This window comes from Eptesicus fuscus, chromosome 17, assembly GCF_027574615.1.
Source record: "Eptesicus fuscus isolate TK198812 chromosome 17, DD_ASM_mEF_20220401, whole genome shotgun sequence".
NCBI lineage: Eukaryota > Metazoa > Chordata > Mammalia > Chiroptera > Vespertilionidae > Eptesicus > Eptesicus fuscus.
In genome coordinates, this window is record NC_072489.1 from 36,934,324 (window position 1) to 36,957,769 (window position 23,446).

At 43.3% G+C, this 23,446-nt stretch overlaps 1 protein-coding gene across 3 annotated transcripts in view; it reads right to left on the minus strand.

The window, feature by feature from the left end:
• Nucleotides 1-559: 559 nt before the first annotated feature.
• Nucleotides 560-23,446, minus strand: part of CPEB3 (cytoplasmic polyadenylation element binding protein 3) — a 175,391-nt gene continuing 152,504 nt past the window's right edge. For all 3 annotated transcript variants that reach the window (XM_028133198.2, XM_028133196.2, XM_054729148.1), the window contains 2 exons: nucleotides 20,987-21,168; nucleotides 560-4,225 (listed from right to left, as the gene is read on the minus strand). In XM_028133198.2, the coding sequence (XP_027988999.2) occupies nucleotides 3,998-4,225; nucleotides 20,987-21,168 (410 nt within the window). In that variant the 3' untranslated portion in view covers nucleotides 560-3,997. The remainder of the gene's footprint in view (nucleotides 4,226-20,986; nucleotides 21,169-23,446) is intronic.

A 23,446-nucleotide genomic window follows, 5' to 3' on the forward strand; every position in this document is an offset into this window, starting at 1 on the left:
GAACGGAAAAGGTGTGGCCTGGGCGAAAGGCACCATCTCACTCACACATGGACAGCAGCTGGGGCAGATTCACACACACACACACACACACACACACACACACACACACACACACACATAATGAAGAGTCAGAGGGGAAAGCAATGAGTCATTCTGTTGACCTGGCCAGGTGTCAGCCTGGTGGTGTCTCACGAGGGTGACCATGATCAGGGCCACAGATGTGGCTGCACCTGGTGTTGTATAAATCCACTGTGACATCCCTAGAGAACTGGACTGTGACATCCCTAATCTTACACTAAACCACTGTAACAAAGGAAAAGGCTTGTCAAAATCTCACATGTTCTGCTCATTCTGTCATTTTATTACCCAATTATTCATTACATTTTCCAATCACTTTACATAACCAACCGTTTTCATTGTTGTCACACTATTGTAAACCACATCAGCAAGTTAATACATAAAGCTTTGCATTTCAAAAAACTAGACACTTTAGTAACAATATTACAAAGGTTTTAGCTTCAAAAATAACTGAAAATGAAAAAAATAAACTTTTAAAGAATTAGCATCATAAAATTAATTTATTCCAAGTAAAAATACAAAATAATATTATGACATTGACCAGATATGAAAGTCCCTCCCAGAAACAACTCTATTAATGATTGAGAAAGCACTCCTTAAAGAAAATACGAAATAAAATGAAAAATATGTAAATATGTTTAATTTTTTTCTTAGCAAAAAATCTCTCTAAAAATAACAATGAAAATTTGTCTCAGTACAAAGGCTACATTACTATTGAAAAAATACCAGCATGAAGAAAAGGTACATATTTGACAGTAGAAAAATGATTTCAGTGAATCACAATGTCTAAAGTTTGCAATGAAAATAAATCTGCAATAAAGATTTATGCCTTTTTTCTTTTCTTTTTTTTTTCTATTTTTTATACAAACAGTACAAACAGTATTGCACATAACAACAAATAGTCGAGGTTAGGTTATAGCCTTCAAAAAATCGACTAGTTCAAGTGTCACATCAAGGAAAGGCCACAACAGGACCTGTGATACCCAGGGGCTTCCCAGTCAAGTTGCAGGTCAGAACACCTCTGTGTTTTAAAAAATAATTTTTTTTGAAGGACCCTCTCTTTTAATATAACATTAACAACTTGGGGGAGGAGGGGCACATTTATTTACAAAACAAAAGGGAACATGTTATAATTTAATAAACTAAAAAAGTTCTCTTTAAAAAAATACAAACAGAAGAATTCTTTCACAATCCTGGCCAGTCGTGCACAATCAACGCTTGATTATAAATATACAAATTAAGGGAAAGTAGTTTCCACCATCTATTCACAACTTTCAGCACCAAATGGAGTTTATTTTTTGTAACCTATTCTTCATGACAACGTTTTCTCGCTTTCACGTTAAGCTTTATGCTGTACCATCTTCCAGCGTTTTTGTTGTTGTTGTTGTTGTTTTTAATCTCAGTGTTATTTTAGTACATGGAAGAGGGGGTGCTTCTTCAAAAAGTTTTGCTTCTTTCATATAATTAGGTAGATTTCTGTAGGTTAGATATGATCTTTAATATTATAGTTATAAAGCTCTAACTTCTTCATTTTCAAAAAACACAAATAAGCATGAAAAAAATAAAGTTACCCATCTGTTAAATCATTTTTCTTGCAGAATTAAATTAATATATATTTTTCTGAATAAACTTACTTAGAAAATATCATTTTCTCTCCTATATTTCAAAATTGAGGTATTGCAAAAAGATCATGTCAGTCAGAAAGCATGCCTTTTTCCTTAAAAACAAACAAACAAAAAAAATCTTCAGCCAACTTTTGAAAACTGTCTAGAATACAAAAAGTAGTAGTGCATAACAAAATTTCTTGTACAGATGAAAAAAAAACCAAAAACAACAAACCACAAACATAGAAAACAAACAAACAGAAAACCACAGCTGGGCTGGAAAAAAGCAATTCTTACCAAAAAGCCCAGAGGTAACCTCGAAAGGGGAGAATTTCTAATAAGCATTTTTAATCCAGTAAAAAACTATTTTGTTTTTCCTTTTTGGAAACAAACTATAGTTTGAGAGCTGGCAATTGCAATGAAACACTGGAGAAACAGAACAGAATGGGACGAAAACAAGCAATATTAACTTAAGACAGTACAAGGACATCACAGCACGTAAAACACAGCGATTTAAACCTAGTCTGCAGTGTCATATCCAGTCAGATTGTCCCCAGATTTCCAAAACATAGGAAGAAGATTAAAAAAAAAAAAAACTCTACATAGTCTCACAATCATCGTGTGTGTTTATATATTACTATCTGCAGCCCAAGAGTGAATGCTAAAAAAATGTCCACGGTAGTATTAGCAGGTCTTAATTCTATTCAAGCTTTACAGGATAAATCCAGGGAATTAAGTAGTGAATTTCTCACCCAGACAACCAACCCCACCCAGGCCATCGTTTCCTTGTACAGACATTTCTTTAGCATCACCATCACGCAACTTTTCTTAAAGTGTGCCTAGTTTGTCAATCTGACAACTTATCTCTATATACTGTATATATTCCTAGTGTTTGTAAGCTAAGATGAGCTCTTTGGTTTTCTGGACAAGGTCTGAAGCTATGTAAAATGGTGCAAGCACTAGGAGATTGGAACTAAGAGCTCATGTGTTAGTTAAGAGTATACCAGTGGTGAACTGTCAAGTTCATTAACGTCTGACACAGAGGCTTTAAACAGTTAAGTTTGATCACAGTTAGACATAATCACTTTACTATATAAAATAAATTGCACAATATATAACAGAGCACCGCAAAGTACTTCATCTACCATCCACGAATTTGCTTTAAGAATATCCTACACCTAGGTTGTATATTGGTTGTAATATAGGTCATTCTGTTATGGGATCTTCCTAATTTCAGAAGCATTCCATTTATTGAGGCATGCCTTCCTCCAGTCGATTACCAATTCTTTGAATGAAAAAAATCTTTTTTTTGTTTTTGTTTAAAAAAATCAGTATTTTATAGCTTATATAGATTCTTAATTTGTGCATTGTGGGAAGGTTTCATACTAGACATTGGATATAAAATTTATTGCATGCAGCAACCTGATTAAGTAAACATGCAGTCGGAAATAGTGACCTTCCGTTGAAGCCTCCTGAAGTCTCTTCTGGTCTCCTTTCGGCAGCGGGTTCTCTCCCTAAATCACAGAAGTGTGTTGTTGGGTTTTTTTTTTTCATTGATACCTTAGCCTGAATAGAGTATTATGGTATTAATAATACCATTTTAATAGCAGCAAAAGCTATTGCAGCATAAATTTACGTAACACTAAGAGATCTAACTGAAATCCTCAGCAAAACAAAACAAAATAATCAAACGTGAAGGAAAAAATAAAGATTCAGCTTATGAGGTATCCTTACATGTCAAGATAGAGAGCAACTAAAGGCTTATTTTCATTAAGGGTTACCCTTACTCTAAATGACCCCAACTAGCGATTGCTGAATTGTTGTGAAGTTTTTGCTACATCTGCCACCTACTCACGAGTATTACCTTTGGTAAGTCTTCTCCTAGGGGCAACTCTCTAAGTTTCTGAAAATAAGTGCATGCTCCAGTTCAAAAACAATCGGAACAACAACAACAACACAACAGCAACAAACAAAAAAGTCACAGACATCAACCTGATGGCCGCTGATGAGAATGGCAGTCTACGTTACTGTCACGAGGGACAAGTCAGGTGTCAGAAATGAAAGTACCAAGCAGACAAAGGTGTGAATCAAAGTGCAAATCAGTACCGTTATACACTCTGCAATTTTGCATTATACTGGACATTGAGTTCAGTAATATGACTGTAAATAATAATAATAATAAAAAGACCCATTTCTTCTTTAAAAATCGAGAACGAATGCACAGATTTCCAGAACACTGTAAGCCCTGAGGCAGTGCCCTCTCGTTTCCCTCCTCGTCATCTACTCCAGTACTTGTGGCCAGGTCTGCCCTGGGCTCAGCTCCAGCGGAACGGGACGTGGCGAGGGCGGTCGCCTCCCTCCTTCACCAGCGGTTTGTGGAACTCCCGCCCGGCGCGGGAGTGGATGCTGGCCCAGCAGTATTCGCAGTAATACTGCAGGCAGGTGACGTTGGCACAGAAGAACGGGGCAAACTTCCCCCCACAGCGTGTGCCCTGGCACTCATCACACATCTGATCATCCAGCACATATGGCTTCACTTCCACCTGCACCCAGAGAGGAGAGACAGGAAAAAGGTTTAGCAAGGCTTCCCCCCGGTCCTCCTTTCCAGACTCTACGGGGAGAGCTACTGAGGCGTCTCAGTCCCATGCCACTTGGAACTCAACTGGCGTCGGGCTGCAGCTGAGAGCAGGGGCTTTGGGATCTGCTCCTTTGTTTACTGGTTGTGTGGTTGTAGGCAAATTCTCACCCCTCTGTGCTTCTGTGTGCTCTTCCTGAACCCTGTAAAGTGGGTGTAACATTTACACACACACACACACACACACACACACACACACACACACACACACACTTCGTGGTCTCTCTGTAAGAGGGGTGTAACAGTGTCTACCTCAAAGGGTCCTGGTGAGGATTCTAAGGCAGCACCTGAGCTGAACCCTGAAGGCCAGGCAGCACCAGACAATGCGGGACAAGGAAGAGCATTTCGGGGAGAGGAACCAGCCAGGGCAGGGCCCAGAGCAGGCGAGTGCAGGGCATGTCCTTGGGGAATGGTCTGGCGGGAGCCAGGCCAGGGGGTGGGGGTTCGGGGGACAGGGAGATAGATGGGCCAGGCAGCTTGAAGGGTGTTATGCCCCGAGGCCCTGGGCTTCGTGCTTTAAGGACGTGGCTAACATCCCACCCAACCATCTCCTGTCTTTTAGTTTTTCTTTCTTAGGATAAAATGAACCATTTTACAGTGAACAATCCAGTGGCATTTCATGTTGCACCACCACTGCCTCTGTCTAGTCCCAAAACACTTCCATCGCCCGAAGGAAACCCTATGCCCACTCAGCAACCACGCGCCCCCCCTCTCCCCGGCTACAGCCAGTCTGCTTGCTGCCTGAGCGTTTGCCGGTTCTGGATATTTCCCATAAACGGAATCACACAGTATGTGACCTTTTGGACCTGGCTCCTTTCACGTTCAATGTTGTGAGGTGCATCCCTGCAGCAGAATTTCACTCCTATGACTGACTGATATTCCGTTACACGTGCGTGCATCTATCACATTCGGTTTATCCACTCACTCACTGATGGGCATTTGGGTTGTTTCCACCTTTCGGCTGCTGTGAATGGTGCTGCTATGAACGTATGGACATATGTTTGTTTGAATCCCTGTTTCCAATTCTTTTGAGTATACGCCTGGGAGCAGACTGGCTGGGACACACGGCAATTCTATGTCTAACTTTTTGCAGAACTGCCAAATTGTTTTCCACAGAGGCTGCACCCCTTTATGTTCCCACCAGCAATAACCCGGGTCCCGATTTCCCTGCATACTCACCAACACTTGCTGTTTTCTCTGTGATTCCTGCTGTCCTAGTAGGTGTGGTTTTCATTTCCACGTCCCTACTGGCTAATGACTGTGAGCAGCTTTTACCGGTCATTTGTATATCTTCCTTTTATTTTTTCTACCCCCATTTATCCCCTCTATGTATACCTTTTTTGGAGAAAGATCTATGAATTTCAAGTCCTTTGCCCATTTTTTAATTGGATTGTCTTTTTTGTTGTTGAGCTGTAAGCGTTCTTTATATACTAGTAGGCTAGACACTAGACTTTTATCAACACAAAATTTGCAGATATTTTCTCCGACTTTGTAGGTTATATTTTACTTTCTTGATAATGCCTTTTGATGCACAAAAGTTTTTAATACTGACGAAATCCAATTTATTTTTTTCTTTCGTCACGCCTCCTTCTGATGTCACTGCCAAATCCAAGGTCATGAAGATTTTCTGAGAATTTCATGGTTTTAGCTCCTATGTTTAGGTTGAGTGATTTTGAGTTGATTTTGTATATAGTGTAAGGTAGGGGTCTACTTTATTCTTTGGCATGTGGCTAACCAGTTGCCCCAGTACCATTCCTTAAAGAGACTATTCTTTACCCATTGAATGGTCTTGGCAATTTTGTCAAAAATCAATTAGAGGCCCAGCCTTAACTATTCCTTCCTCCTTTGGACTTAATACTGCACACTGCTCATCGGGCATTTCCTGTCTATAGTCCTGCCATGGCCAGTATCTCTCTTTAGGTGCAAGCACAGTCCTGGAGCGAGACAGGGCAGTGGCAGACCCGGGAAGAACTCGGTCTGTGGAGACCATGGACTCCTGGGGAAGGGAGCCAGCTTATCAGTGCATCTCACCTGGCCTCAGCTCCTGCATGGAAGGCCAGGAAGGAGCCAGAACCTCGGCCTGACCCCTCTGTGCCCTGAGGCTGGACCACAGTGGAGGCAGGGCAGACAGGAACTGGGCGGGGCCCACTTTCCCCTCCATCCATGCACGTGTGTGTGTGTGTGTGTGTGTGTGTGTGTGTGTGTGTGAGAGAGAGAGAGTTCCCGCAACAGACCTGAGCCCCCAGCAAGCCTAGAAAAGGGGATCCAGCAGTCAGAGACTGGTCTGAAGGAAGAGAATTCACACTCAGCAAAAGAGGAGTGCTGGGGAGAAAGACAATAGCCACTTCAGCGTATCCAGCCATGGAAAGGGCACTTAAGGAGATTCAAGTCTAGCACAAGGAGACTTTCTGGTAATACTAAAAGAATACTGGGACTTGACTTGGGGTGTGAACACAATACAATATACAGATGATGTATTATAGGATGGTACGCCCGAAACCTATATAGTTTTATTAACCAATGTCACCCCAATAAATTCAATTTTAAAAAAAGGTTACTTTTGTTTTAAGTATAAAAACAGTGGTTATGTGGGTTTTATTCCCTCGGGGTTTTTTCTTTTTTAAAAGTGTAAATTAAATTTTTTATGTTAAAGTCATAAAAACTAACTATTTTAAAGTGAACAATCCAGGGGTGTTTGACATATTCACAGTGTTGTGTAACCACCACCTCTATCTAGTTCCAGCACATTTTCATCACTGCAAAAGGAAACCTTGAACTCCCAGCTTTGTTTTTTAAAGAACTCTTTCTAAGCGATAATATGAATTACTTAACGGGGTTATTTCAGGATGAAATGGTATGATGTCTGGGTGAGGGTGGGGAGAGTGAGCAGAGGTGTAGATGAACAAGACTGGTCACAAAGTTGATAATTATTGAAACTGGATGACAGAAACACTGCCTAATGATAACTTGCAATTGGAAGATGGGATTCATTATACTCCCCTCTATACTTTTGAATGTATCCAAACATTTTTATTATTAAGAAGCTAAAATATTAAAAGTGTGCCTTTCTCACTAATTAAGTTATCAGATGAAATGAAGACAGGAGAGTCACTGTTGGGATCCAGTTTAGTGGCATAAAAGATCAAGTGAGGAAATATTTCAAAGGTCGGCGGGGGGGGGGGGGGGCGCGGGGCAGAAATATAATTTAGAAAAGTAAAAAACGAGAGAAAAGTTAAGAAATTTTAGAATAGATCCAGGAGCACCTAATCTATAAGTTCCAGAAGGAGAAGAAGAAATGAGGAAAGGTACAAGTCCTGAACTACATGTAAAAAACACCAGCAGGTCCACTCCGGACTGGATGAAAAAGAAGCATACCACCAGCACATCCCGGGGGACCACTGAACTCTGAAGGGACAGAGAAAACGCTACGTGCTTCCAAGTGAAAAGAGCTGGTTACGGTCTCCTGCAAAGCAAAGGAACAACCAGGCCTCACGTTTCTTCTCTGCACCTCTGGAAGGTGGAGCACCAAGGAATACTATCTATTAGGCTGAGAGAAAGACAGGACCCAAAGATCCTGTATCTGGTCAAGATATCATTTCCCTAAGAAGACTGGTGAGAAAATGAGTAGCTTTATGATATCCTAGGAATGAAAACGAAGAAAATATTCTATTCACATTTGTAACAAAAATTATGTTACTCAGAATGAATTAGTCCATAAAGACACTGGACCTACATGAAGAAATATTTAAATGTTAAAAAAGTAAAGAAAAGAATCTTAAAAAAAAAAAAAAAACCCAACTAGGTCTATATGTACATATTAAGGGCAAAGTAGTCCTTTTTAATAAGGACTAGAATCCTAGAAGCTCCAGAAAAAAATAAATATATTAAACTATGTAAAAATAAAATACATTTATAAATGGCAAAAGATACTTTGAGAAAAGTCAACAGGCAAATGATGGATTTGGGAAAAAATTACAGATTATTATTTATATTATACTAGAGGCCTGGTGCACGAACTCATGCACAGGTGGGGTCTGGCCAGCCCGCCCCAATAGGGGCCGATTGGGCAGGGCTGGCAGAAGGGGAGAGGGGCCATGGGCGGTTGGCCAGTCGGCCCTGCCTCCTGGTTGAACTCCTGGTTGAGGGGACAATCTGCATATTAGCCTTTTATTATATAGGAGGATAAAGAACTCTTAAAAACTGGCAAGAAAAAGACATACAACACAGTGGAAAAATGGGTAGAGAATAAATAATTCATGTAAGAATTCAAAAGCAATCCACATGAAAAGATTTTCACATTCGTGAGTAGGAAAAAGAAAACTAATATCACTTTGTTCTCCTTAGACTGGCAAACATTTAAAAGAGGTAATAACTACTTATCATTCGCCGATAGAAATGTAACTTGCTATAACATTTTAAAAAAGCAAACTAGCGCCTGGCCTGTGTGGCTCAGTTGGTTGGAGCATCGTCCCATACAGAGAAGATGGTGGTTCCATTCCAGTCTACGCACATACCCAGCTTGCGGGTTCGATCCCCGGTTGTGTGTGTGTGTGGGGGGGGGGGGGCGGCGGGGGAGGAGGCAGCTGATTGATGTTTCTCTTTCCCTTCATCTCTCTGAAATCAATTTTTAAAAAAAGCAAATTATTAAAATGAAAAATACATATACTCTTTGACCCTATAATCCCACTGTTGGTGGTTGTTAATGCTGTAAACATAACCACCACATGTAAAGTGTATTTACTGAGGAATTGCTCATAGTGGCAAATAACTAAAACAAAGCAACTGTCCCCCTATAGGGAAATGGTTGAATAAAATGTGGCACATCTACCCCATGGAATATCATGAAAAAGACTGAATGTGTGCTCCCCCCGTTGATTTGAAAAGGGTGGACAAACTGGAGAAAGAGAGCAAGGGAAGAGGTATAACTGATTAGGGACAGATGGGAAGGCTTGCTCAGAGGTCAGGGAGGCCATTTCTTATCATCTAGAGCAGTGGTTCTCAACCTTCCTAATGCCGTGACCCTTTAATACAGTTCCTCATGTTGTGGTGACCCCCAACCATAAAATTATTTTCGTTGCTACTTCATAACTGTAATTTTGCTACTGTTAATGAATCGTAATGTAAATATCTGTGTTTTCCGATGGTCTTAGGCAAACCTGCTAGCGGTTCTCAACCTGAGGGTCGCAACCCACAGGTTGAGAACTGCTGCTGTAGAGCCTAAGACCATCGGAAAACACAGATATTTACATTACGATTCATAAATTACAGTTATGAAGTAGCAACGAAAATAATTTTATGGTTGGGGGTCACCACAACATGAGGAACTGTATTAAAGGGTCACGGCATTAGAAAGGTTGAGAACCACTGATCTAGAGCAACATGCTTCCTGGAAGTATAATTTCATCTGGTGTGCTCAAAGCTCTTAAATATAATGTGCTTCCAATCTTCACGACACGTGTACATCCAGCCTATAAGCCACAGTGACCGTGTTACCATTCCCACCAAACCCGGCGCCCTTCACCGGCAGGCAACGCTAAGAAGGTCCAAACGTGAAGTTTTAGTTTTTCAACTGACGCTGAGCTGGAATCCTGCTGTTTAATTTCCTAGGCATCTGTCAGCAACGTGAAGATAGCTTTTCCTTAGCAACGAAGTGATCCACAACCTTCCAGATTTAGCAAATTCACAGTTATTAATTTTAGAAGCTATCTGGGATTTAAAAACACATAGGGAAAAGGGTTTGGATTCCACTTGCCTTTTACCTTTCAAGGGATGGTGGGCCTTACCGAGTTTCCTGTTTTCAGGGGCTGGGGGAAAGGTTTAAAGACCACGCTGTGCCTCTCCCACGGTTCAGAATGTGCTTGTGCGCCCCAATGCTGATGCCGCGGCCGTACGTTTACAGAGCACGGGAGATCTGGGCGTGTCTGTGTGGCCTTAAGCACAGCTTTTTTTCGTGCCGCCTGACAGTATCCTGCACAATCCATACGTCCACCCTCAGCCTGGTTTCCGTCCACGGAAGTGGGGCTGCAGGTGAAGATGTAAGTCAGCCCCAAACCAGTTTCTAGTAGCAGAACAGCGCATCGTGTGGAGAAGAAAGGACAGAACCATCATGAATAACTGTGACCTGTTCCAGAGACAGAGAAGCATCTGACGACTGTCAAACCTCAGAGGGAAGGCAGGGAGGGGGGTTTGGGGGATGGTAAAAGGTCAACCAAAGGACTTGTATGCATGCATACAAGCATAACCAATGGACACAGGCACTAGGCGGGTGAGGGCATGTGCTGGGGGTGGGGGTGGCCGGGGAGAGGTCAAGAGAGGAAAAAGGAGAGATAGGTAATACTTTAAACAATAAAGAATTAAAACACAAACAAACAAAAAAAACCCTGTGAAATGCAGCCCAGCCGGCGTGGCTCCGTGGTTGAGCCTCAACCTATGAACCAGGAGGTTGCAGTTCGATTTCCTGGTCAAGGCCCATGCCCAGGTTGCGGGCTTGACCCCCAGTGCGGGGCATGTGGGAGGCAGCCAATTGGTGATTCTCCCTCATCATTGATGTTTCTGTTTCTCTCTCCCCTTCTCCCTTCCTCTCTGAAATCAATAAAACTATATTTAAAACAAAACAAAAATATTGGCCATGGCACCCCCCACCACACACACACACCTCTACCAGAGTATAGAAGGGCAGAGTGCCCTGACTGTATCCCTTAACTGGCTACATCACAACCTTCAGGCCTCAGTTTCCCCTTCCCTATGAGAGATGTGGACCAGCTCTTTCAAATAAGAACAGGCACTCAACAAGAAATGGCCAGCTGACTGACAGCCCCCGACTTCTGCGGTTCAAGAACCTGACTGTCCTGCTGAGAAAACGACGTAAAAGGGGTGATGGTCTTCGTTCCCATTAGTGACCTTATAAACAGCCTCTACAGTCAAATGTGAGCGGTAAAGAACATTTAATCACTCTACAGAGCTTTCATATGAAAAATAATCACAATTCTGGACCTTGAGAACATTATGCTAAGTGAAATAAGTCAGTCAGAAAAAGCTAAGAACCGTATGATTTCACTCATACGTGGGATGTAAAACTGAAACCCGTGGACACAAACAGCAGTGTGGTGGTTGCCAGAGGGGAGGGGATAGGGGGTGAAGGGGGCCTAATATAAGGTGATGGGAGAAGATTTGACTTTGGGTGGTGGGCACACGGTGCAATATACAGATCTTATAACATAGAAACCCACACCTGAAACCTGTATGATCATATTAACCAATCACCTCAGTACATTTAATAAAGTAAATAAGTTTTTAAAAAGTTAGTGAAAAGAAAATCACAATTCCAAGAGAGAAGACATAAAAAGAGAGAAGAGGACAGGAGAAGTCAGAGGTCAAGACGAGGAAGTTGAGACAGGACAAAAAGTTTCTATGCCATGTAGAGAGGAGGAATCTCTCTCTTGCTTTCTTTAGCTGACCCGAACTCCATTTAAACAACTATTTATAGCCAAAGGCTCTGAGACGCCAGCCAGTGCTTCAAAATAAGCTCAGGTAGGATTAGTTCCGACAATACCTGAACTCACTTCTTCTCAAAGGATCCAATCCAACACAGCCATAGCTACAGCGGGAAGCTTTCAAGCCAGACCAAGGCAGGGCCAGTAACAGCAGCTAAATAGAGGCTGGGTCATGGGGCCCCCGACTAAGGCCAGAGCAGGCATTGTCTGGGAACAGGTCATCAGAACCCTCCCTCCCTTTGCTATTGAGTCATCTTATGTATTCCAGCTGTGGCCAGGGACAGTGTGGTATGATCCATACTTCTGTCAGTATGGTTACTGGGTCATATTAATCTTCACACAGGCTAAAAATACAAAGACTCTGATAGTTTTTAGCTAAAATTCAGGTCTAGAAGAAGTTTGAAAAAAAAGATCAAATGTGTGAAGTGCTTGAAGTACTTGCAAAGAAAGGTGCAATGGATAACATCTTATTAAATAAAAAATGGATTACGCCCAGCCGGTGTGGCTCAGTGGTTGAGCGTTAACCTATGTATGAACCAGGAGGTCATGGTTCGATTCCCTATCAGGGAACATGCCCAGGTTGCAGGCTCGATCCCCAGTGGGGAGGGGGAGGGTGCAGGAGGCAACCAGTCAATGATTCTCTCTCATCATTGATGTTTCTATCTCCCTCTCCCTTCCTCTCTGAAATCAATAAAACTATATATTTAAAATAAAGAAATCAATAAAAATGGATTCTTCTAAAGAGTATGCTATTAAATATGACATGCTATAGCTTAGCTGTCACATGTATCAGAAAGCCCCACCTTAGCTAACTGACAGTCAGTCCCTCTGGTCCTCTGAATTAAGCTAAAACAGAGGCACGAAAACATTATTTGTCAATGGCATACTGATTTTCAACCTATTTTCTCTTTCATATAGAGACTGATATGTTAGAAAGATACAACAGCTAATCCCAAGTAATCAAAATACAAAAAAAACGATAAATACCACAGGGACTATCAACCACACCGTCCATGCCCCACCACTACCATGAATGCACAGCTGCTGTTTCCCCGCCCCGCCCCACCCCTTGGATAGAAAACATGCGCCCAGCACTCCCAGCGCTGGGAATTTATACAAAAGGATGGAAATCAAGATCTCGGAGTGGTATTTGCACCATCAGGCTCACTGCAGCACTGTTCACAATAGCCAAGGAGTGGAAGCAACCAAATGTCCATGACAGATAAATGGATAAAGCAAACGTGGTCTGTACACACAGTGGAATGTTACTCGGCCTTAAAGAAGAAGGAAATTCTGTCACATGTGACAACATGGATGAACAACCTTAAGGACATTCTGCTAAGTGAAATAAGCCAGTCACAGGAGGACACCTGCATGGTTCTATCTAGAGGAGGCATCTAAACCAGTCAGCCTCAGAAAGCAGAAAGCAGACTGGCGGCTGCCAGGGCCTGGGGCAGGGGTCGTGGGGAGCTGCTGGTCAAAGCGTATAAATCCCAGTGATGCACAACATTGTGCTGATCGTTAATAGTGTGCTGCACCCTTAAACATCTGTTAAGAGGAGAGCGTTCAAGGGGTTTTTCACCACAATGAAAAACAAAAAAAAAAGAAAATATATGGTGGGTGTGGCATACTTAATAAACAGGGACTGAGGAAGGGGGAAAATCAACTGCTTATGAAACTTCTGAATTTGAGCACGAAACAAAGAAAAGAAGCTGAAAACAGTATTTTCTCAACTGGGCCCCCTAAAACGTTATTCCGAGAGATGGTGAATTTTAGAAGTGTTCATGATCAAAAGAATCCGTGAAAGATTGCAGTGTCTCCTTGGACCTTCGCCGTGAAGATTAGCATATAAAAGATTCTAAGAACTCCTACAATAAAGCAGCCTAGTTACGTTGCTTCAAGAGAGCATTTCCAAACTCATTTGACTCAGAAAAAAGGTTTTTCTGCAAAACAGATATTAAAATCCCAAGGGACTCATGCTTTCTGAAGAGCGACTTAGGAAACGGTGGTTTAGGGGAACTAATTTTAGGGATGGAACCCTGCCTACTCAGAGCTCCCTCCTCCTATTTCAAAAACTCAGTCAACCCACTTTCCCCCTATCTTGCCTGAAATATTTAACTCCTTTTATCATGAAAAAAAAAAAGCCAATTAAACTAATAAGCTTCTTCCAGAAGAGCTCGAATATTAGGCATTTGTGATTTCATGGAATTTACTTTTATCGGTGCCACTGCACACTGGCAGAGTGCTTTACAGGTTTCCAAAGCTCTGTCATTAACACGTACACACATCCTTCCTTCAAGCCACTTAATCAGTGGTATAGTCACTGGCTGGATGTGGTCTAGTATCTTTCGACTAGGAAAAAGGTCTCTGTGGGCTGAGTTGGCAGACCATAGCCAATGTCTACTGCAAGATTCAGATCAAGAAATAAACACGTGACTTACACATCTCTAAGAGACAACATGACCAATCTGTGTTAAACAAGAGTTGTGTGTGTGTGTGCGCGCGTAGCGGGGACCTCTCAGATTTTTATAAAGAAAAATTTTATACAAGTGAAAGCATATGTTTTTGTTAGACGGAGGAAGATTCCATTGACTCTACCCTTACAAATTTTCTCAGAACGCCACAGAATAGACAAGGGGGTAGAAACATGGCCATGTAGAAAGATTACTCATGTTCACATGATCCCATTTTTCACACTACACAGATCTTTCCTACGCAAGTGGCCTAGACTGGAGCTGTAAAGGAAACTGCAGTTAGCAGAGCTCTCACACCCTAGGTGCTCCTTTGGAGCCACTTCTAAAAATACCACGAAAACGGACAGAATGAGTACAGCGGCCCTCTTTTGCCCTTATTGCACTGAAATACGTTAAACTGTTCAATTTTTCACAGAGACACCGTTCAAAGGAATATAAGCAAAATGTAATCCTAACCTTCTACTGAATTTCAAGTTCAAAAATCTGTTCATTATCATAGAAAAGATACTGGTAAAAACACCTCTTTCTAGACTAAAGAAACCACCTTCAATTCTTTAAATGCAAAATGCACCCAGGTGTTTACCTCTATAAAAGGAGCTTAAGAGACCCTACATGTGTGTCTTGACCAACATCTAAGCAGCATGTTGGTAGATTGGCACCTATGTTAATTTCTTTTTTTTTTCTAGTGTCAAATTCAGCTACTTACTCTTATATTAAGGATTCTTAGTGGAACTGAGTAGGCATTTTCAAAGAGGGGGAAAAAAAGAGCATCAACAATTAGCCTTGGTCATGTGATTGGGCAACAGCACAATCTAAATAGGCCAGGCTCTACAATAATACAAATCAACACCTGTACAGCCTGATAACTTTCTGAAGTGATTCATCTATCATTGTTTACCTGGGCAATAAACGATAAGATAGTTAGGCTATTTCTTACCACTATGAGACAATAAAATTAAGCCTTTAAGAGGTTAAGAAACTTGCCCAAGGTCACACCATGACTGGGAGAAGAGATAGGAGTGTGGCTCACAGCTCCCAAGTCCCAAGCCAGGACACTTTTTCACTATAGCCATGGTTTTCTGGATGGTGCGGATCGGAGTGGGCGTGGGGTGTAATCCCCATTAGGTACTTATGGGCATACCCCATAGACACCCCACCCCAGCAGTGTTGTAGGGAACCTCTCTTACCCATGAGAGTGTATCACGTGCCTCATGTGTGCTAAGGCAGAAGAAACACTGAGAGCCACCATACCGGGTGCTACACAACCTTGATATCGTCAACACACGGACTATCACCAATTGGCTGGTAACTGGTGAATACTGGCCATAAGATATGCTTAATGTTACCCTTAAAGGATTTATTTCAAGATGTTAATTTGGAGCTGCATTGGCTCACACTGACTTGAAAAAAGGTGTGACATGAAGACAGCATAAAAGTAAAAAGCAAAGGCAAAACAACGATAAAAAAAAGCACCGGAAAATTTCGAACTCATTCTGTTAATGTTCAAAATAACGTACAGACATACTAGAAGATCCTGATAAACTCTGGCCGTGCCCTGCTCTGTGCAGAACAGGTTACCTAAACGTACGTGAACTACTGAAACATATGTAAAACTCACTGCGGGACCTGTGATCGCACGTGCGGGTTCCTAACCCAGGTCTGTGGGAAAAGCACTTCACGGAGTCAGTGGGTCTGAACAAACATCAGACCCTGGAAAAGCAGGAAAATCCAGGAGGGGAGTCCCGAGAGCAGAGGCTGCTCTGCCCTTGATGGACAGGTGCCTTCGGAGTCTCCAAAGCTCTCCTAAAGGTCCCTCTGTGGCAAAATAAAGGGGGTTGAATCTGGTCATGCCTAAGGTTAAGTCCGGCTTGAACGTCAGTGTCAAAGAACTCTTTCTGATGGTATAAACAGCAAAGCCTGGATTTCTTTATCACTCAAGGAAGTGTTCATAATGAAGTAGGAAAGGCATGTGTGCAAAGTGCCCTCTGGTGGGCGGCGGGATATGCCCAAGGTTGGTCTATAAGGGCTTCCCCTGAGCCCCTTCTCAGTCAGCCTTCATTCAGAAACTCACTCATTCATCTGAAAATCAGTAAGGTGTACCAACTCTGTATGTACCAAGTATTAAGTATCAGTAACTAACATGAAAGACATACAGTCATTGGCCGCAGGGATTGTATGGTCTAACAGGACATTTAAGCCGTGCTTCATCACAGAGGTGCCTTAATGCCACAAAGGAATGGCAGCTGGCATTATGACAATGATCTATGGGGCAGAAATAAGCGCCACTAAAAATATTACAGCGAAGCTGAGGCCATAAGGATCAGGAAAAGTGGCTATTAGGCAGGCAGAGGAAACAGCATATACATTAATCCTGAGAAAGAGAGGAAAAAGGCCAGTTGTGACTGGCTCCGGCCACGGAAGAGAGAGCTCAGGCAGCAGAAGGGTGTAGTCCACGCAGGGTCGTGTGGGCAATGGCAGGTGAGAACTCTGAGCTTTGTCCTAAGGGCAGGAGGACATAATCAAAAGGTTTAAAGGAGGGAAGACATGCTTCGCAGATGACCTCACCAGGTCACTCTGGCTTTTATGTACAGGATGAAGTGGGACGGGCTAAGGATGAACCGGGGAGACGATGACTCTGCACATTTCCTGAGTGCCACCCCAGGCCTCCGGGCACAGGTGGCAGAGCCCAGACCATGGCAGCTCTGTAAGGAACCACCAGCACAAGCCCCTCCACCTGCCGGTGCGTCCATTTCCAGGCACACCACGGCAAAGAGTCTGCCGATGTGCACATTGGTCAGCCCACTCTGACAAGTCACCCTTCTCGGGGACCCTCATCGCAGCTGTCGCAGGATTCAGAAGTCTGCCCCAATAGCCTGGGCGACCTTGTTCCTGGAACTGTGAAGAGTACTGGTTAAGTAAGTAGGATCCCCTCCCTATTACGAGCTGAGTAAAATTATACAGGACAAATGCTGTGCCCCCTTCCACGGGGGTTACTGTTTAATTGATCCTCTTATTGCAGACTTGATGGCTGTACATGAAAATACCTCTTCCTATGTGCTAAAACCGACTGTGGTGATGGTTGTGGAACTATGTCAATATACTAAAAACTGTTAAGTCATATACACTTTACATGGGTGATTTGTATGGTATGTGAATTATATATCTCCATAGAGCTGTTACCAAAACAACATATAAAAAGAAAAGCACCACCTCCTCCTTAAAGATGACATAATGGAGGAGAGAAATGACAGCAGAGATGAAAGCACTAAAGCTTCCGGGTCAACAGCTCCTATACATGTTGCATATTGACTTATTTCCTATTCACAAGCAAGCCCCAAAGTCTCTAAGATGGTGAGAAGAAATCAAACCTATGAAGATTGTATTTCCCCCATAAACCACTCTACTCTATCTAAAAGCTTAGCCAGCCCAGCCGGCATGGCTTAGTGGTTGAGTGTCGACCTCTAAACCAGGAAGTCACCATTTGATTCCCGGTCAGGGCACATGCCTGGGTTGTGGGCTCAATCCCTGGTGGGAGCTGTGCAGGAGGCAGCTGGTCAGTGATACTCTCCCATCATTGAGGTTACTATCTCTCTCTCCCTTTCTCTCTGAAACCAATTTTAAAAAGGCTGAGCTAAAGAGCAGCAATTATAATAATAATAATAAATGCATAACCATACAAACGCTCCAAAAATAATGTCTTTTTGAAAAAACTTGGTTGATACAAAAGAGGTAAAGGGAACATACCAGTCAAATTCTTCTTCATGTACCTCCCCCAGTTTACCCAGGAAGGTGCAAGCTGAGAGCACCCACCTCGCACCGTCCCAGAGCTCTCAGGGTCCCGGGCACTGCTGCTCCAACTCTCCATGTGAGGCAAACAGTGAGGGGTGGGGGCTGCAAGCAGGCAGCAAGTGGCCCTTATCATTCCATCTGCAGCTAAAAAAAATCCACTGACGCCCCTGATTCTGCATTTATAATGATGCAGACAGCAAAGGAGGCCCCTCTGACCAGAAAGGGAATACAAGTTGATGCTATCTAAAAGAGCCATGGTCCTGGTTAAAAAGGCAACTCTAGGATAACATCCGAAGGAAGGAGAAAAAAGACGGCAGCCTCTTGGAATTTGCGACAGCATGGAAAAGGGATTGTGGGCACAGGTGAACATCGCCCCGTCTTTTAGGACAGCAAGTTCCGAAACCTTAGCGATGAGGCTACTGCTGAAGACCTGGCGCAGGAAAGAAGAAATTCTCTGCAGACAATCCTGAAGAGAGCCCCCGAGAAAGGAGAAGGCCACCACCTGAGGAATACTAATGTGCCTGTTCAGGGCGGACGACGTGGGGTTTACAGTTGTGAGTACAGCAAACAGACTCTATTCCTGTATTATTGTTTATTGATTATTGTGCTATTTATTTGCATGACAACTGTAAACCTATTTGCCCCACCCTGTGTATAATGGGAGCTCTCTGCCAAGCTCAAATGCAAGCTTTAGGAGAAAGGTAAATAACAATCAAACTAGGAATGAACTTGAGCCCAGCCGGCGTGGCTCAGTGATTGAGTGTTGACCTATGAACCAGGAGGTCATGGTTCGATTCCTGGTCAGGGCACATGCCCGGGTTGCAGGCTTGATCCCCAATCATGCAGGAGGCAGCTAATTAATGATTCTCTCTCATCATTGATGTTTCTATCTCTCTCTCTCCCTCTCTGAAATCAATTAAAAAAAATATATATATATTTAAAAACACACACAAAAAACTAGGAATGAACTTGAAAAAGCATCTATGAAGGGTACAGTTCGCAGAGGCTCAAAATGCCAGAGACAATAAAACAAGGCAGTGCTGGCTGTGTTCAAAGCCAACAGAAACCAACAAGAGGACAGCGTAAGTCTGGGGAAGGAAGCGTGAGGTTCACAGAACAGTGAAGCAGGAGCCCAGCTCGAGGTGGAAGCAGCTTTTCTCTCTCATCACAAAGAAAGCGGCCTGGACAGTGCTCAGGGCCGAGGAGGAGCATGAAGGTGAAGCAGGGGAGGGGAGGGACTCCCACTTTCAAGGATTTCCAAGCCTCCCACTTGGATGCCTCACCCCAGGCACTGAAGGAACGGACACAGGCCCCTTTCGGACTCCACAACAGCAGCTCCCTCTACACCCGGACAGTGTGTGACAGGTAGGCACTGCTTTCCTGTTTAGAACCTCTGCTGGGACTCCCAGCAATCTTGGGAGATACAAAAGGCTACTCCTTCTGCCCCCGTTACACACGGACGCTCAGGGCCTAAGTGACCTGCCGAAGTCACGCAGCCCCCGGGACAACACAGCTCTGGACCCAGCAATGTGACTCTGGCCCAGTGCTCTTGTCACCAACCCGGGGACCTTTCCACTGAAGCTTCAGCAGAGCAACCAACAGCATTCAAGCCATGGGAGATGAATATGTAAACCAGCAAGTGCCGGTCAGACATCTCACTGCCGTACGGCTCTGGCTGCTCAATCCTCAGATCCCAGGTAGACTTCAGACCCTCCCCAGGAGGGCGCGACAGAGGAGGACCCGAGGCTCCTGGCATTAAGTAATTTGCTTGGGGTCACCAGCGACTGGTGCAGCAGAGGGTTAAAAGTATTGGAATCTGTGGGATTGGGGTGTTTCAAAATTCTTAAATAGTTACTTTATTCATCTTAATTAAAAAACACACCACCACTATTTACTTTTAAGGAGCTCAGTGAGGTAGCAAATTGATTTTTTTTTTTAAGCACTGGCTTTTACCAGACTGAAAATATAATCTTGCCGAATATTTAAAAATCCATCACCAATTGAAATTTTCGCCCTCTAAGAAACGTAAGTCTGCTACGCAAATTTAGCCAAAATTGAGGAGAGGTGAAATTTCATAACAGAACATGGTGACTACTTTCTCTGCCCGCTCAGGGTGTCCCCCAAGGACATCCTCTGCTGGGAGCATTAACAAGCACCGTACAATTGCATAGAAACGTGCTCAAGACCCGATGCTCTTCTCCTACCTGCTCTTTTACGCCACTAACACAGGTCCCCGAGTCACACCTACCACCGTCCATTCCCCCAAGCTTCCAAAGAATGACAGAGCTGGGATTTAAGGGATTTAAAGCTGCACCTGCCCACAAAACAACTGAGCATACCAGCTCCTCAAATCTACCTCGGGTGCCCTCTTTAGATCAGAAGGAGAAAATCCGAATGCCTCGCGTGGCCAGGCAGGTGATGCCAAGGAGCAGGGCAGGTAAATGCGTGTGTGCATATGGTATGAGCAGTAGAACTCAGGGAGGTGCAGGAGGCAGTGGAGGGGACAGCAGCTACTTGGTTCAAGAGAAATTGCAAGATCAACATTTTATGTATCAGCATCGAATGTTCGTCCAAGTTTGCTTGTTGTAAGAACACCATAGGGTCAAACAGGTCACCAGCTCTCACCCTTCGTGAATGCATCACCTTTTGCACAGCACTGGTTTGGTAGCTAAATTCTGCAGGGTTATTTTCATAAGTGTGACATCGCCCCGGGGAGAGCGAGGCAGAGGTTTCATTAACACCGTCAATACCAAGGGTGCGCTCTCTTTCAGGCAGCCTAGATGGGCTTGTGGACTGATCCCAGGCAAGGCAGAGCTGCTCGCTTAGCAGCACAAGGTGCCTTTTCCTCCCAGGTGCCGAGAGGGCAAACTTCATTTCTTTCCTGGGGCAACTACGCCCTGAGCAGTTGCTTACCCGTTTGTCAATGTCATTGTGTTGGAGCTGCACAAAGCGAGCGCTGATGGCTGCGATGTAGCTCTGCTGATTGGAGAACGCCACGCGGCCAGCACCTTTCGGGTACTTCAGCTCTGGGTCCGTATCAATGCCAGCATAGCAGACACCACCATACAAACGGTCCATGATCATTGCCAGTTCAACTGCAAGGAAATGAACGCAATTCTGTATAAATGTTTAGAAGGAACTCCTGACCAGGAGCAGGAAGAACTATTTAAGAATCATGCAGTGTAACTAAGGAATAAAAAACCCATGTGAAGTATCGTGAAGAGTGTCCACATCAGTCTTACAACTTCAAGTAGGGGAGATCCTCATAAGCTATTTGAAAATAAAAAAATAAAAAATAAAAGAATTTACACACACACACGCACACACACACACACACACACACACACATGAATTTGTATAATCAGAACTTATTAAAGGGATGCTCTATCAGTAATCCTCTTGTTCTAACTTCTAACTGCTTAGTCTACTGGAGTGGGCCCTAGGTAGGCAAAGCATTTCACAATGCCCTAACAAGTTATGAAGAGACAGCCCTACTTACTGACCTCTGAGACTGAAAGCAATTACTAAAGTTACACTGCTACGGTTAAGATTAAACTGTAGAAAGAATTAAGTCATCATTTTAGCTAGAGGCAATATGTCTACAACCTTAAAATAATAAATCTCTACAGTTGAAAAAAATGACTTTTAGAGTATATTTTATCCCAACTGAGAAATCTCCACACTAACCTCTCACAGGAAATTCTTAGTAATACTAGTAATGATAATAGCAGCAATGAACATTTACTGAGCACTTACAAAGTGCCAGGAAATACTAGGCTGCTACAAAGGCAGTAAAAACATACCCATCCTGCATCTGCTAAAAATCCAGAGGTTTAGTCTGCAGTCCTTGTCACATTTCTCCTATAGATATCCTTATATTTGTATATTTAAGACATATATATATATATATATATATATATACATAAATAAAACATTTGGAAAGTGATCCATTCCAAAGGTGTGATATCCTAAAATTATCCTCACCAAAAAGGTACCATGGAGAGAAATGTAGCAGCTACTTACCTGGATCCAAACTGCCTGAAGGTAATTGTTTACTTGATACTAGACGGCACCTCCTCCAGGTACGACCATTCCTTTCAGGCAACTCACATAGTTTAAGTCCAAAAGACTTAGCCCTCACCCTGGGGAGTGACCCACGAACCCACTTCCCTCAAACACTGACATATGGTGTTTGGAAAGGAGATGCAGTGAGGAAATGGTGACCGGGGCCACCGCCAGTGGGCAAAGTCCATCACAGAGCAGAGCCCCACAGGAATCAGGATCTTGAGGGAAGAAAAGCAGCACAACCTGGTGGGGCGGAGGAAGAAATCTGCAGCAGACATAAGGGCCGAAAGGTCCAAGAACCCCACCAGGTTTTTACAAGCAGAAGGAAAGCCAAGTACTACCGGATTCCTGTGCTATGAAGCTGCTGAGGCAGTAAGAAAAGCTCTGTCGCCATGACAGAAAGGCTGTCTTTTTTCTTTCTTTTTAAAAATATTTTTGTTGATTTCAGAGAGGAAGGGAGAGGAAGAGAGACATAGAAGCATCAATGATGAAAGACAATCATTGATTGGCTGCCTCTGCATGCCCCACACTGGGGATCGAGCCTGCAACCTGGGAATAAGGCCTAACTGGGAATCCAACCATGACCTCCTGGTCCGTAGGTTGACGCTCAACCACTGAGACACACCAAACGGGCCTTTGTTCTTAACTTCAAAATTTCTTCCCATTCTAGAGTGCCTAATATTGATGACTTTTCTAAGTGCCCATTTTTAATAGGAAGAGTGACCTACAACCAACAGGTAAATTTCAGAAGGCGAGGAAAGAAGCTAGCAATCACTAAGTCCAAGAATATGTGCTTAGGGCAGAAAGCCATCCCAATGATCCCATTATGATCAGAATGACCGAGTCATGCCAGCCAAGGGAACCCTACTGATTGGCACTCAAGTAGACCCTGACTACAGTCTTGGGGCAGGACTCGGGAATCACACTCATTCAAACAATGCCATAATGATGGTGCACATACTCTGAATGCCAGAGTTCAGTAGGTCCTTACACTTCATTCCAACAACCTCTGATGGCTTGAGGGCCTCCTTACCCAACTAATGTTATTCCAGTTACAGACACACCAAGAAACTGAAGGTAGAATTCATTCATTATAGCCATTCATGAATTTCCCTTTCTGGTCAAATGGGCTTAGTAAAAATAAGTAACCTCAGGGCCTGGAAATTAAACACAAATTTTCCAAAGACCTGGCTTCCTCTGGAATGGGATAAGATAGAAAACATCCCCTCAGCCTGGTGGATGACCAGGAGATGAACGCTGGCAAGGACCGAATGGCACTTGTCTTCCACCCTTCGGAAGCACTCGAGA